General features: G+C 35.6%; 1 protein-coding gene across 1 annotated transcript in view; it reads right to left on the reverse strand.

Moving 5' to 3' along the window:
- The window catches only part of LOC108702259 (low-density lipoprotein receptor-related protein 1B-like), a 724128-nt gene that overhangs the window by 590005 nt on the left and 117103 nt on the right, over positions 1-17020 (reverse strand). Inside the window, exon 3 of the mRNA XM_041578093.1 lies at positions 11018-11155. Within this exon, the coding sequence (XP_041434027.1) occupies positions 11018-11155 (138 nt within the window). The remainder of the gene's footprint in view (positions 1-11017; positions 11156-17020) is intronic.

Here is a 17020-nt window from a genome sequence, read left to right on the forward strand (position 1 = left end):
AAGGATTTTACTTCAATGGTTGAATATCGAGGGTTAATTAACCCTCGATATTCAAGCAATAGTAAATGAGCCAATTCTTAAACAATACAATAGCATACAATGTTAATGCTAGAATATAGACAGAGAGTTTAAATCAAAAACAACAACTAAAGGCAGATGATGTGAATGCATATAACAACCCATTTTATTACAAAGCAACACAATATGCGATTAAGACATTTAGCAGCAAGCATATTTACAGTATATGGTTATATTGAATGTAGGAAAATACCAGCTTAGTTCAAGAAAGCTGAATTAATAAGGTGACACTTACACCTGAACAAGTCTGAAAGGTTTTGAGATAGGATCATTGTGATGGAATAATGTGGTAATCGTGCCAACATTTGGATGAAATGGAATCCTGGAGGCTATAAAAGCATATACCTTTTGTCAGTTTCATTTCTAATATAGCTGAAGATGACAGTAAGAAGTGAGACTCCATTAAAGCTTGGTGTGAGTCCTATATTTAGGCAAGGTATGTACTTTTATTCAATGCAATTTATGTCAAAATTAGAACAGTCTAGAGCTCTTACAGCACTTAGAAGTAAATTTTCAAGATTGCAATGGAATGCTAATTTTCAGCTCCTAGTGAAGTGGAGAATTAAGATGGTGTGATAGCAAGCCTTATCTTGGCTAATCATGGGATTTTCTTATTGTTACATCTCAATTCAAGCTATAAACAGAGAAAGCTGGATTCCTAGTTCATCCTATATCAATCAGCTAGATACCTATGCTGTACTGTATAGTGATATGAGTGAAGAGGTCAAACAAGATAAAACATGTCTACAAGTTCTGACATTTATTATGATTTATACAAAATTTCATTACCTTCGTTTATTCACTTGATAGTTCTCAAAAGCACAAAATACATGCAAATCTTTTTTTTTTTTAACTACCAAAATGTATGTTTACACCATTTAATCTCTACAATAATTATGGATGCTAAGTGACTCATCATAAATAAGTTATATGCAATTGAAATAAAATGTATTTATCCAGATATGAACACATTTGTTCATAGCATTTTTAAATTAATACTATAACACAAATGAGGTACTGCAATAAAATGTTTCATTCAACAGGGAACAGGAATCGGATGCAAAGGAAAATAAGGTAAGCAATAGCGGATGGTGTTGCAGCATGGATGAACGTGGCGACAAGATCCAACATTTGTATTTCTTACCTTATTTTCCGTTGCATCTGATTTGACGCCTGTGTTTTGTCGCATCGCGTCGGATCCACCGGAAAAGCACCAAAGTCATCCATGTAGTTCTACCCTAAGGTTTTGCTATTAGATATATTTTTTTTTCTTTCTGTTTTGTCAACAGTTCTGATTTTGTGAAAATGTTGTTTTATTCTGCTGAACTAATATAATAAGGAACAAATACTCAAATATGTCCTCTTTGATTTTCCTACATTCTTAAAGAGATTTAAACATTCACTCAAACTGTCCCACTGCCCCATAATATTCTAAAAGACATGACCAAAAACTGAATTGCCGGAGCAAGTGAATATACTAGTGAGACTTTTGCTTATCTGCATATTGTGAGACATCTTGCATATATTCATCAATGTATACATTCATCGATCAGTATCTTATGGTGCCATTGCCTTGTACCAAGACTCATAAACAATGGAAGCCCCCTGTTAAATCTACCTGAAAATATCTACATTTCTATATCCTTCTGTAATATATTTTTGAGTCAATCTCAAATTTAACTCCCCTCCTGCATTTAGAAGTAAGTGTTTTACTAGTGTTGTAGTTTAAATACAATGTGCACAAATGGATCTGAAACTTACAGTAAAATTTATTGGAACATTTTACAGAATGGAGTCAATGAAATTAGTATAAGAAAAGAAGCACCATAGGGTTACTCACAGACTTGCACAAACATAGGTTACTTCAGTCAGCTCTTACAGTACACATGAGAACTACCAGGGCATCTACAACTTCGTAGCTACATATTATACATTGTGTGCTTTAACTTTGGATTGATTAACACTCTTTGTTTCTCTCTCAACATATCCTCACAGGTCTTCACTCATAGGTTCCACTCATAAGGCTTAATTTTCACTATTGATTTTATATCAAATTCCTTGATGCATCCAAGAGATTTATCCTCTGACATATATACACAAGAGCAGGGGTGGATCTTAGGGTGGTACTTAAGAGAATAACTAACAACAACAAACTGCAAGTTTGGTATTAACACAGCAATTTCCCAAACTTTATCCTCTTTTTAAGTTTTTATTTAAAAAAAATCTGTTTGAAAAAGAAGGAACAGTTCTATACCAAAGATTTTTAATTAAATGTTCTTACTTTCAACAACTGTTTTAAAATACATCTAATTAATAGAATAATACCCCCAGCTTATTCCCTTATTTAACTGTTGTACTTAATATGCAGTGAAGTAGTTTAGAGCCATTGAAGCAATTAAGTTAAATGAATGAGAGAATGAATAAAATTCTAAATTTGGAGCTTTTCCAGGATGAAATGAGTTATAGACCCACTATACTTTACCATAGGACATTTTAAATAGAAAATGAAAATATATTAAAACAGTCAAATGGGGGCTTTCATTGTAAGAACTATTAAGAGAAGACATAATAATGGAGCATTAAGTTGTGCATATACTTCTACACATACAGAGGTCAATGTTTTAAAATATCATATCTTTTGCAATTTGTTTCACCAAAATATATTCTTCCATTGATTTTCAACAGAATTGCTACTGAATAGGAAGGGACAATATATAATGGCAAATGGTATAGAGAGGAAGTAGTATTTAATACATTTTAAGACCATTATATGAACCAGCTACCCCTATAATGACCATCTTTTGAATAATTTAGCAATATTGCACAGACGGTTTGTTAATCGCTTTCCTTCCTGATGCTGATGGGAAATGTGATGTAATTGCCATTGCAGAAATATGGGTGAATGAGTCACATGTCTAAGCAGTTGTTATAGAAGGTTATACAGTACTTTGTTTCAGAGGGGTAGGGGAAAAAGAAAAGGAGGAGGTGTTTGTTTAATAAGCAGAATTTAAAATTCAATATAAAGAAAGGGTAAAACTTTGCACAGCTTGTAAATGTATATGCAAACATTTTTTGATACAATGTAATTGAACCCTCAAATTAGTGAAGAGGAAGAGACTCAGCTCCTTTTTCAAATAGAAGATACTAGTTTGGGGTGAGCCCATTTACGTAACTATAACTGAAGGGGCCTGGGTGCAGTATGTGCCCAAGGGGGTGTGGCCCCTGGTGTGATCGCACCCTTCGCACCACTGGTAGTTCTGCCACTGGGTGAGCCTTGATAAAGGAGGATTTTTATTACCCAGATAGCGACTCAAGCATCAGTACTGCAAAGACAGTTATGAATACACATCTTTAAACTTGTTACATGACATTTTCACAGAAAATCATCCTGTATCATTCTGGATCTAGTGATCTCTAATAATCCAGAACATACAGTATATAAGTTTTGCATATACTAGAATCTTTGGGGAATAGTGACAATTCTGTTAATTCATATAAAGATTTTTGCAAAAAGCAAATAGACACTGGGGCAATAAAGACTTTTGGGACTTTGGTCGATTTTTTGTGGTATCAGAGCTTTTTGAAATCATGATTAAACTAATTTTCTCTAAAACCACAAATGCCATTAAATTGATTAAAAGATTTGAATATAAAAATATGAAAGAAACTCTGAAATGCTGAAAAAAAGGTCCAATAAGATCAGCTCAAATCCTATTGATTTCTATGGGACCTTGACTACTTTTACTTGGCAATGTTATGTATTAGAGTTTTTTTGTGGTTTTTATACTAAATAAATCTGGATTTTTTTTTTAAATTTTTGGCAAGTAAAAAAATAACACAATTTTTTAGAGAGAAATATGATTTGTGAAAAAAATAGAAATCCGGTTGTTATTAAATAGGCCGCTTAAATAAGGAAGCAAATATTAATTCTTAAATATCAGTACTTTAGTCCATAGATTATGCCAGTAGGTTTTTTGCTAAAACATAGAACATAAAATGGCAATTATTTAAATGTGATAAGTAAATCATTAAGCATTAAGGACCCCCCGTGGCTTAAATGAGAATTAGAATAAATATAATAAGAATAAAGAGGAGATAGAAACTGCATTTAAAGAATATAAATACTATAATAAGAATTTTAAAATAGGAGTCAGGGAGGCAGAGATAGAAAAGGGGGATCTGATTTTGGCATAAGCTAAGTTCAACCCCCCAAAATTGTGTAATTATATTAATAGTAAATAGATGCAGGTAATCATTTTACTATTACTGTTTTAAAAAGGATACAGAAAATACTTAATCTTTTTTTTTTTAGCATATACTGTACACTAGAGGAGTCAATCTTTATAGGGTAGATTGCTCTGCACAATCAAGTCATTGTCTGACACTGGTTATCGTAGATACAGAAAATGTTTGCTTAAAATTAATGTTAACATTTAAGAGGAATGTAAACATTACTAGTTTACATATTTTCAGTCAAAGTTTGAAAAACCAAAACTAAAGGAATGTTATAGAAGAGTAAATCTTTTGAGCTCCCATCTTAGTAGGAGCAGAGTTTAGGCCGCGCACAGGTTAAATGTATTAATATCTCCCCAATTTTTATTCAGGATACTGGCAGGATTTTTGGTGCAGTAGGACTATGCATGTGGTTGGGCCAACTGCAATGATATAAAATACCAAGTTCCGAGATGCTTATTTGGATAATAGGGCATATACCTTTCTAAACCAATGAATGCCAAATCACAAGTTAGTAGTAGTGATTAGTGAATCTGTCCCATTTCCCTCACGCAGGACAATTTTTTTATGCACGCAACAATTTTGCTCACTCCAAATGCATTAAAGACAGTGGCCATTTTTCTTGTGCCGACGTTTTTGTCTCTGCAACAATTTTGTCCTGGCAAAAAAATTTGCTCATCACTACGGGGCAGATGTATCAAGGGTCGAATATCGAGGGTTAATTAACCCTCGATATTAGACTGCCGAACTAAAATCCTTCGACTTCGAATATCGAAGTCGAAGGATTTTGCACAATTCGTTCGATCGAACGATTCGAAGGATTTTAATACATTGATCGAAGGATTATCCTTCGATCAGAAAAATGTTAGTAAGCCTATGGGGACCTTCCCCATAGGCTAACATTGGCCTCGGTAGGTTTTAGGTGGCAAACTAGGGGGTCGAAGAAATTTTTAAAGAGACAGTACTTTGATTATCGAATGGTCGAATATTCAAACGATTTTTAGTTTGAATCGTTCGATTCAAAGTCGAAGGTCGTAGTCGAAGGTCGAAGTAGCCAAAAAAAGATTTGAAATTCAAACTATTTTTCCTCTATTCCTTCACTCGAACTTAGTGAATGGGCCCCTACAAGTGACCACCATGTACAAATTATTTAACAGGCTCCTTTACAAAGGGGTAAATAACAAAGTGCAGTATTTGGCTTAAATTCAACTTTTTGAGTAATTATTATTTGCACCCAGCTCTGTCAGAGGAAAGATTGAGAACAGTGCTAGGGGTGTCATCCTGTGGACTTACAGGCAGAACTTGTGCCGATTCATCAGCCATTGTGATTTTTAGTATATTTTGTAGTGCTGTGGAATAATCATCAAGAACTAAACAATTCCTCATGTTCATAAAGCATAGCTGTTTCCTTGAACCGGTCTGTCTTTATTAGGCACAGCTAAGCACCAATGTTGCATAACCCTCCTAGTTTTCCCTATGAATAATTAATGTGCAGTAATATAAATAGTGCAAACATAAATGATAAACACAGTAAATGCCTTCAAGATATTCTTTATTACATTGTCTAATGTTCTATATTTCATGTGATTGCCATTTTGAATAGCTTTGCATTGATGCATAATACAGTTATTACTTTCTGAAATATAGTGCTTCAATATTTCAGACTCCATAATAACTTTACTTCAGTTTCCAAACTGCTGAAGTCTCTCAGTGAAATATAAGCAGAAAATGCACAAGATGATACATTGACACTTTAGTTTGTAACAGCCATGGTTTGGCAGCAATATATTGCCTAGCATATGGCCAGAATCGTTTTGGCTGTTAATACATTGCTGCTAGTTCTTTATGCAGCATGTTACTAAATTGAGATATTATATTGCATGATTGTGTTAACTATTACGAAGCCCTGGAAAAAGGCAGTTGGAGAATTTCTTGTATGTTGCCAAGACAGAGACAAGATAATTATGAAAGACTATATCATTGTACAGTGCTTGTACTTGTACCTGTACTTTGTAAATTAGCTTCTCCTTATTTGAATTTATAATCTTGTAAAAAACAGACAATGTCTTGCTAACAGTTGCTGCTGTTGAATGGCATTGCTTGCTACAACTTAGTTTATATAACACAAGTACTCTGAAATCCTACACCATTAAAGGAGAAGGAAAGCTACGGAGGCATTTTATTGCCAATAGATTAGCTGCAATAGTGCAAGCTAGAATGCTATATTTATTCTGTAGAATGTTTTACCATACCTGAGTAAAAAGCTCTAGAAACTCTCTTTTTAGAATAGGAGCTGCAGTATTAATGTGGTGTGACATCACTTCCTGCCTGAGTCTCTCCCTGCTCTGGGCTCAGATTACAGTAGAGAAGGGAGGGGTGGGGAGAGAGGAACAAACTGAGCATGCTCTTGCCCAGGGCAATGAGGTTTAAGCTGAAGGCAGGAAGTCTGATAGAGAAGCCCATGTGTACACAATAGAAGGAAAGAAATGTTGTGTTTCTTTTGACAGGGGACTCAGAGCAACATTACTTTGGGGGTTTACTGGTATATTTAGATGGACCTTTCTGATAAGGCTTACTTAGTTTTAACCTTTCCTTCTCCTTTAAACATACACCTATCTTCGTCTCATTAAGAGTATTTTAAAACAGAATATTATTTTATAAAAATGTTTTTCAGACTTTTATAGCTCAAGGCACCCTTGGAGGACCAACTTCTGGTCAGAAGCCCACTTAGGTTGTGAGATTTTTACAGATCTATGAAAATATCAGTATATCAGCCATATTTCCAAGAGTATACAGGCAACAAATATTTTTTTTACCAAATATCTCACCCTAACTTTACTTTGTTTCTGTTGAACCAAATCCCCAAGGAGCCACTTTTCAATATGGGAACCACTGTTTTATGCCCTCTTAGATATTATGAATATTAAAACAATAGCTATAAGACAAACCATCAAATAACTCCACCATCACAGATGTCAAACTCACTGTACAAAAGAAGCCCATACCATGCCATACCAACAGATTCTTCCATGGGACACTGGTTGATGAGCAGATATCGAAAATGTTTATTTTACCCTTAAATCTTAAAACAAATATATTTGCAAATTTATCAAGGGATAGATCCTTAATAGCCCATTACTTTAAATAAGCAATGGGTTAATTCAGCCATTTGACACAATGGTCATTTTTTATGACACACACAGTGAGCAAAATTGCCCACTAAGACAAATCTGGTGCATTTCCACTTGCCCAAACAAGTAGCTCACAGAGTAAGTTATTCAGTGCAATCAAATGAGGAGTTCTTACACGTGTCAATACAATCATTAAATTAAAAGGGAAGTCAATCTGTTTTAAGCAATAGGGACACTATATATATCAACCTCCTGAACTGCTCCTCCAACTTCTTAAAAGGGGCCTTTTCAGTTTTGTTTGGCAATGGCAATAAGGTGATTTGTGTAGGAACCCCTTGTTTGACACCCCATCCTTAAATATTATACCTGTTTGTGATATTAATGTTCAAAGAATAGCTTAATGCAGAGCACCAATGCCCCTGTTCAGCATTTTCAAATTAGGCATATGAAAGGAAAATAGCAATATGCCATTTTGCAAATCAATAGTGAATCCTCAAAGAACAGCTAAATATGCATTCCTAGTTGCTGACCCTGTACTAACCACTGGCTCAGGTAATAAAAACACCCAATGCAAGTTAATTGTATTGATCCTTCGGTTAGTTACAGAATCACTAATAAATCAGCATAATAACATTCATTGCAAGTTTAATGTATTGATCCTTGGCAATTAGAAAACAAAATATATTAGAAGCCTTCTGAAAATATACATAATTCATCACATATAATATACATAGATTTTATAATACAGCTTCAAATACTATACAAATAATTATGCAACAATATTTCAGGGATGTCAAATTTTAATACCACAATAGTCACACAAGTCTTGGGGGGATATTTACTAAACTCTGAATGCAAAAATCCCAAATAAAATTGTGATTTTTTTTATAAAATCAGACTTTTAAAAAACCACATTTTCAATAATTTATTTAACCCTTAGAATGGAAAAGTCTGAATCAGAAAATCCTGCATCTCAGACCTGTCAAAGTTGCATATACTGTAAATCAATGGGAGAAGTCCCAATGATTTTTTTTATGTGGGTTTCATGCAACGTAGGGGGTTCTTCCCAGTCAGGACAGTGAGGTTGTGGAAAGCACTGCCGGGTGATGGTGTGATGGCTGATTCAGTTAATGCCTTTAAGAATGGCTTGGATGATTTTTTGGACAGACATAATATCAAAGGCTATTGTGATACTAAACTCTATAGTTAGTATAGATATGGGTATATAGAATTTAATTAAAAGTAGAGAGGGGTGTGTGTATGGATGCTGGGTTTTCATTTGGAGGGGTTGAACTGGATGGACTCTTTTTTCAACCCAATTTAACTATGTAACCTCGAAGTTTTCAGGCAAAAAAAGCATACAAAATTGCAGTTTTCAGGTGAAAAATCTGAAAATAAATTAGATTTAAAATTAGATTTTTTTCCTGTAAAGCAATTTTTTGGGAAAATGTAATAATAAATAAGCATAAAAAACCCAAGCAGATTTGATCGGAGCAGAAAATGTTGTTGTTGAGATAAAATCAGACTTTGATAAATAACCCCCTTGGTGTCTCTCTAGCACATATAGTCCTCTGACCTTTACGCTTCAATTCATAAAGATAACTTTCACTTGAATCCATTCTAGATGTGAGTGAAGCATATAATTACTCAGAACTTTGCTGCAAAATTTTGAAGTAGGTGGTTCAATTGTTTTTTTTTTTTTTTGTGAAATTTGTCAAATACGTTGTCCTGCCTTTATTGTTCAGGTTTGGAGGAAAAATACATTTTTAACTGAAGACATCCAATACATTTTTGAAAATCAATTTCTCAGTCCACAAGTTCACCTTTACATGTAGGTACAAAGCCAAAACCTTTTATTTAAAACCCTTGTTTCATATTCAGGAAGGGTAAAGGAGGAAATGTTCTAGCTAAGTTTACCTTTGTAATCTGTTGCACTGGGGTTAACCCTCTAGTCGAATTGATTATAAGATGTTTGTTACAAACAGTACTTGATAAAGGGTCTGATGTGACTCGAAACATGTCATTGTAACAAATAAACTACAAAATATTGCAGCAAAACTCTGCGTAATTATATGTATCACATCTACTGTATAGTGGATTAAAATGTTAATACATTAGGGACTAGAGGGCCATTGATCACTGTGTCATCACACAGTAGATCTTATATAAAACAATAGGTTTTAAATTGCACATGCATTTGCCAGTAGCAACTAATCAGGTCTTAGCTTTCATTACTCAACTTGTAGTAGACTTTTTAAAAACCAGAAAATTATTATCGGCTTGGTCCTTAAGTAAAGCCAAAATTAATTAATTAACCGCTCACCTAGCGCAGAGTAGGACCCAGGTGTAGAAACCCTGGGTCTATCGTTGGAGGGTGCAATTTCACTCGGTGCACAGCATACAAATCACAAACACAGCAATCTTAGTAAAGATGAAGACTCACCGAATTCACAGAGTGGCCCGGGTGCAGCGCCCCGAACCCGTAGCTGGGGGAGTAATATCAATGCAGATAGCGAAGAGGCACGCACTCCATGGACCAACGGATAAAATAAAAGATCTTTATTGAAACAGCTAAAAAAAGGATCATTGTTTTAGCTGTTTCAATAAAGATCTTTTATTTTATCCGTTGGTCCATGGAGTGCGTGCCTCTTCGCTATCTGCATTTTTAAAAACCAGTTGCTAAGTTAATGCTACTGGGATTGCAGTTTAGTAATTTAGCACCTATGTTCATAAATCAGTCACAGTGGCTCAATCTGGCAAGTAAATGAACAAATGTTAGGGCCCATTTTTGAAGATGTAAATGCACTTGCATGAGTTCTAAGGGCTGTACGTGCCTTAAAAAACATTGTGCCTATGCATTGCATTAGACATGTTGTTCAAAGGACCTCTGTATTCAATGCCTGCCATGAACAGGTTGTATGAATTTGCTTCCTTAGCACTCCCTAGCTAAATTACACACATTTTGAGCATTACAGGGAATGTGCAGTACATGTGCATATGCAGCCCACCTTCCACCTCTCTTGTATAAAACAGTGCATGATGAAGGCAGTGTTGAATACAAAAAGAGGCATAGCTTTTATTTGCAATTACTTGTGTCTTATGGGTCTCATTTACTAATGCCGGGGCTGGAAAAATAACCTTATCCATAGCTTGCCCTCTTGCATGTATGCATAGGTTTAGAACAGATCACAACAACCTTTCCTATGAATACATTACAACCTGTTTTGAGGTTTTTGAGGATCTGGTGTGGAAGTCATGTTGTAAGTTGAGCTAATTGCTTACGATATATGCACTAATTTAGAATTAAAATTTAGTCCAGCAGATAATAATATGAAAAAAACATCCTCCACTCCCCACTTTTAGCATCATATTCATGCAGGCAAAATGTATAGAGTTTTTATGGGTTTTATTAAAAAAACAACATACTGTATATATATATATACTGTATATGAAAATATAATTAACTAAAATCAGTGATACCATTTACTATAAATATACTTTCAAGTTGATTTTTTTTTAATTTCAGTAGCACTGGTCCCCAACAAAAAAATGTATTTTTTTTAAGGAAGACTTACCCCGACAATGTGCGCCTTCATCATAGCCACCTGGGCAGTCATAGACTCCATTGCAAAGTTTGCTATAATGGATGCAAGTTTTTGTTCCTATGCAGGCCATGTGATTCCTGGGACATTTGAATACAATTTTTTCATGACCTGTGAATTAAAACCATAGATATCAAATATAAAGTCAAAAAATACAATTAAACCCTAAAATAAACACCTGAGTCAAACAAGGATAAATCGATAAGACCTTAGGACACTAAATTAGTGCAGCCAATTACACGTGTTTCCCAAAATGGCCATTTGCACACCTGCACACCTCAACATTTCTAATTCAGCTGGATTCGTAATCAGCAGGGACGGTTTGATGAAGAGCTCAGGGAGTATATAACAATATATGAGTCACTGTTTATTACGTGTGCTGCAATTCCTGGTTTACTTTACCATAACATTTTTGCTACATCTGCTGATTTCCTAAACACCAGGTCATTAGTGGTATAACTTTATATTGCATTGTTAAGATAACAAACCTGAAGTACAGATCAGTAGGATATTGTTACACCTGATGAAACACATTTCTTGGGGGAAGAATATTGAAGGTCAGTGGGACAAGGAACTAAAATAAAAAATATACAGTAACAGGTGTAATGTTTCTTTATGGAACATGATAAAACTTAATTTACAGATATTAAACTCAGAATGATGAAAGAAAATGTACAACCTCTTTGAGGGGTGTGAAGTTATAGAGCCCCAAAATAAATATGATAAACTAGTAACTGGTTTGTGGTCATTTACACCACAGAACTAGCCACTCTGTCTCATTTGACAACTTCGCCAAGGAGGGTGCCTGTGCCGGTGCCTGTCAGTTCCTAACCAAACACTGATCAGACCTTTTTTTGGGCTGTATAAATGAGTCATCAAATTATGGAATACTGTAGGTCAAGGGCATTTGAGTGGCCAGTTGAAGGGCTGAAAGCTACCTTAGTCTTGAGTAGCAATAGTTTTTCAAATGCTCCTCTTTTATTCACACTCCTTGCTTCAGTGGCAAAGGTGCGGGTAATAATATACTGAGCGTTATATGGTGTGTGTATATATACTGTATATATATTTTTTTTAATTATTATTTTTTTTAATATTTATGTTTATTGTAGTTTCTGAAATCCTAACAGGTAAGGTGAAATAGAGTGTAAGAAATTCAAAAAGTACCATAGATACAGTGTTTCATAATAAAGTGGGAATTGCTATACAATTTATATGGTATATTACAGAAGCTAGTCAACAAATTATACAGTTCTTTGTATAGCCACCCTCTCAATAGAGTCACAGGATAAAATATCACAGTCTACAAAGTGCAATAGATTGAAATATACAAAGATTAGGGAGGAAGGAGGTCCCCACCCATGGAGCTTAGCATGTTTGTATATGCAGAAATATAAATGAATAAAATGTATTATTGCCCTATTTATTAATACAAGTATGGGATCCATTATCCAGAAACCCATTATCCAGAAAGTTCTGAATTATGGAAAGGCTGTCTCCCATAGACTCCATTATAATCAAATAATCCAAATTTTTTAAAATTATTTCCTTTTCTTTTGTAATAATAAAACAGCACCTTGTACTTGATCCAAACTAAGATATAATTAATCCTCATTGAAAGCAAACCCAGTCAATTGGGTTTATTTCATATTTACTTGATTTTCTAGTGGACTTAAGGTATGAAGATCCAAATTACAGAAAGACCCATTACTGTATCTGGCAATCTCCAGGTCCCGAGCATTCTGGATAATAGGTCCCATACCTGTATTAGATTTATATTAGACAAAAAAGACAAATATTTGTTCTTCTCTTTTAATAAACAGTTATAAATCATGAAATTAAAGTTCTTTTAAAATACAAAAACAAATATTTTCAGCAGACGTTATCTTAATCACTTTGCAGTGGTCATAGGTCAGCTACATAAATTAACTTGGGGTTTGCGTATAACTAGGGAGGGAAGACTAATTTAAGCGAAAGGCATAACAGTATTTTATATCTCTCAAAGCATTAATTCCATATAGCTCGAAAGCTTTACTCAAAAGTGCTGATTTAGTGGCACATTGCTGACTAAGTGGCTTTTACACATCCTCACTGAAGGCTGAAAATGGGTAATTTGTATCTTTAAGGTAACAGTAAAATATGATATATGTACACAGACATGCAGTACAAAACATGGAAAAGGCTGTTGGAACATTAGGAAATATATTCTTACTGCCCACAACTAGCAAATCATCATAATTTTTCATAAGGTTATATAGCTGAAACAAAATAGGGTAATGGTCAGACTTCAAGAAGTAGATTATTAAGCAATGCTTATAAACACTGTACCATTCTGCTTACACAGACATAACTGGTAATCTTAGACAGGCATATTTAAGGGAATATTATACTTATAACAATGTGTGAAATATTTAAACAGAAAAAAAAATTGGTTTAAAATAAAGTGTATAATTAAAAAGCTCAGTTCTTATGTGTGAATTACAGTAACTAGGGATGCAGCAAGTTCAGGATTTGGTTCGGGATTTTCAACAGGATTAGGATTCAACCGAATTCTTCTGACTATCTGAACTGAATCTGAATCCTAATTTGCATATGCAAAGATTGTGTGACTTTTTGTCACAGAACAAGGAAGTAAAACAATTTTCCCCTTCCCACCCCTAATTTGCTTATGCAAATTAGGATTCAGATTCGGTTTGGTATTTCGCTGAATCTTTTACAAAGTATTCGGCAGTTTGGCCGAATACAAAATAGTGGATTCGGTGCATCCTTAAATTATCATATCTCTCTTTATATAAATAATCCATTAGAGCTAATTTCCACATATTATTAACCCTTTAAGTGCCACAGAACGTAGAATCTACGTTCTGTGGAAAAGTAACTTGAAATGCCACAGAACGTAGATTCTACGTTCTGCAGCACTTCCGGGTTCTGGAGCGGAGGAGCGGCTGTTAGAGCCGCTCGCTCCGTTCCGCATCGATCCCCTGCCCCTAGGCAACGAGCAGAGCAGGGGATCGAGTGGCCCCTGGGGCGCGATCGCCCAGGGGCCCAAAAACAGCAGCAGGCACGTGTAACTTACGTGTCCTGCTGCTGCAGCCTACACCGCGCTGGATATCTCCGCCCCCACAGCACAGGCACACAGAGGACGTCGCAGATCTCTTCCTGAGGCCCTTCCAGATCGCCTGCAACAGTCTCCAGCGATTTTTTCAGGTTAGTGCAACAATTACACACACAAACACACCAACACACACTTATTACAGTAATACACACTTAGATTCACACTTACACACACTTACACATACATTTTTGGGGATTGGGGGGGTCACTTACACTCACTGCACTTACACACATGTGCACACGCACACACGCGCACATAACATGTAATTTACCATTTGTACACACGCACACGCACATACATGGCATTGTGGCTTTTTTTTTTTTTTCTTATCGCATCGTTTCTTTTTTTGGCTGAAAAAAATGTTTTATTGCCATTACGAATAGCGTATTCGCTAACCGTACTGTGCAATATCTTTTTTATGTTATTTCGGTGATTATATTGCAATTTTGGGTATTTTGGTGCATTTTTAGCATTTTTATTGAATTTTTAGCCATTTTATTGCATTTTCAGCTCTGCGTATGTTGTGTTCACTTGTTTCTAGCCATATAACCTGTTTGGCCCAGCTATAATATTCAAACTGTGATTCTGACGGCCGATAACACGAGTCTGGAAAAAAAACATTGATTTTTGTGGTTTTATTGGATTTTTTTGCATTTCACTCTTTACTGCCTTATTTTGTTTTGCCTTGTAAATTTTATTTACTATATATCCATTTGGGGGTCTCTGTGCACCACATAGTTTGGTATATCTATGCATATTGGGCATCAAAGTGTTCAGTAGACCCCTGGCGTTCATATTTAGGATGTTTTATGCTGATACGTTACGAAATGTGGGGCATATAATGGGGTAAAATTCAAGCTTTGTGACGATTTTCAGAAATTTCATAAAAACCGTTATGTTCAGCATTGCTTTGCAGTTTGGCAGTTTACAGTAGAAACATTTATTTACCCATATTGTATTCGTCAGAATGTGTACTTTCTGAAAATATATGGTTTTCTGGGGTCTCTGTACTGTTAGGGGGGTCTAATGTCGCATAATACACACACCAGGTGCTCAAATTGAAGCAGCCAGCGCGTCAGCCGTGAAAATGTATATACACTATTGTCATTTGGGGGTCTCTGTGTGCCACATAGTTTGGTATATCTATGCATATTGGGCATCAAAGTGTTCAGTAGACCCCTGGCGTTCATATTTAGGATGTTTTATGCTGATAAGTTACGAAATGTGTGGCATATAATGGGGTAGAATTCAAGCTTTGTGACGATTTTCAGAAATTTGATAAAAACCGTTATGTTCAGCATTGCTTTGCAGTTTGGCAGTTTGCAGTAGAAACACTTATTTACCCATATTGGATTCGTCAGAATGTGTACTTTCTGAAAATATATGGTTTTCTGGGGTCTCTGTACTGTTAGGGGGGTCTAATGTTGCATAATACACACACCAGGTGCTTATATTGCAGCAGCCAGCGCGTCAGCCGTGAAAATGTATATACACTATTGTCATTTGGGGGTCTCTGTACGCCACATAGTTTGCTATATCTATGCATACTGGGCATCAAAGTGTTCAGTAGACCCCTGGCGTTCATATTTAGGATGTTTTATGCTGATACGTTACGAAATGTGTGGCATATAATGGGGTAGAATTCAAGCTTTGTGACGATTTTCAGAAATTTGATAAAAACCGTTATGTTCAGCATTGCTTTGCAGTTTGGCAGTTTGCAGTAGAAACACTTATTTACCCATATTGGATTCGTCAGAATGTGTACTTTCCGAAAATATATGGTTTTCTGGGGTCTCTGTACTGTTAGGGGGGTCTAATGTTGCATAATACACACTCCAGGTGCTCATATTGCAGCAGCCAGAGCGTCAGCCGTGAAAATGTATATACACTATTGTCATTTGGGGGTCTCTGTGCGCCACATAGTTTGGTATATCTATGCATATTGGGCATCAAAGTGTTCAGTAGACCCCTGGCGTTCATATTTAGGATGTTTTATGCTGATAAGTTACGAAATGTGGGGCATATAATGGGGTAAAATTCAAGCTTTGTGACGATTTTCAGAAATTTGATAAAAACCGTTATGTTCAGCATTGCTTTGCAGTTTGGCAGTTTGCAGTAGAAACACTTATTTACCCATATTGGATTCGTCAGAATGTGTACTTTCTGAAAATATATGGTTTTCTGGGGTCTCTGTACTGTTAGGGGGGTCTAATGTTGCATAATACACACACCGGGTGCTTATGTTGCAGCAGCCAGCGCGTCAGCCGTGAAAATGTATATACACTATTGTCATTTGGGGGTCTCTGTACGCCACATAGTTTGCTATATCTATGCATACTGGGCATCAAAGTGTTCAGTAGACCCCTGGCGTTCATATTTAGGATGTTTTATGCTGATACGTTACGAAATGTGTGGCATATAATGGGGTAGAATTCAAGCTTTGTGACGATTTTCAGAAATTTGATAAAAACCGTTATGTTCAGCATTGCTTTGCAGTTTGGCAGTTTGCAGTAGAAACACTTATTTACCCATATCGGATTCGTCAGAATGTGTACTTTCTGAAAATATATGGTTTTCTGGGGTCTCTGTACTATTAGGGGGGTCTAATGTTGCATAATACACACACCAGGTGCTTATATTGCAGCAGCCAGCGCGTCAGCCGTGAAAATGTATATACACTATTGTCATTTGGGGGTCTCTGTACGCCACATAGTTTGGTATATCTATGCATACTGGGCATCAAAGTGTTCAGTAGACCCCTGGCGTTCATATTTAGGATGTTTTATGCTGATACGTTACGAAATGTGTGGCATGTAATGGGGTAGAATTCAAGCTTTGTGACGATTTTCAGAAATTTGATAAAA

The sequence above is a fragment of the Xenopus laevis genome, chromosome 9_10S, assembly GCF_017654675.1.
Source record: "Xenopus laevis strain J_2021 chromosome 9_10S, Xenopus_laevis_v10.1, whole genome shotgun sequence".
In the NCBI taxonomy this organism is placed as follows: Eukaryota; Metazoa; Chordata; class Amphibia; order Anura; family Pipidae; genus Xenopus; species Xenopus laevis.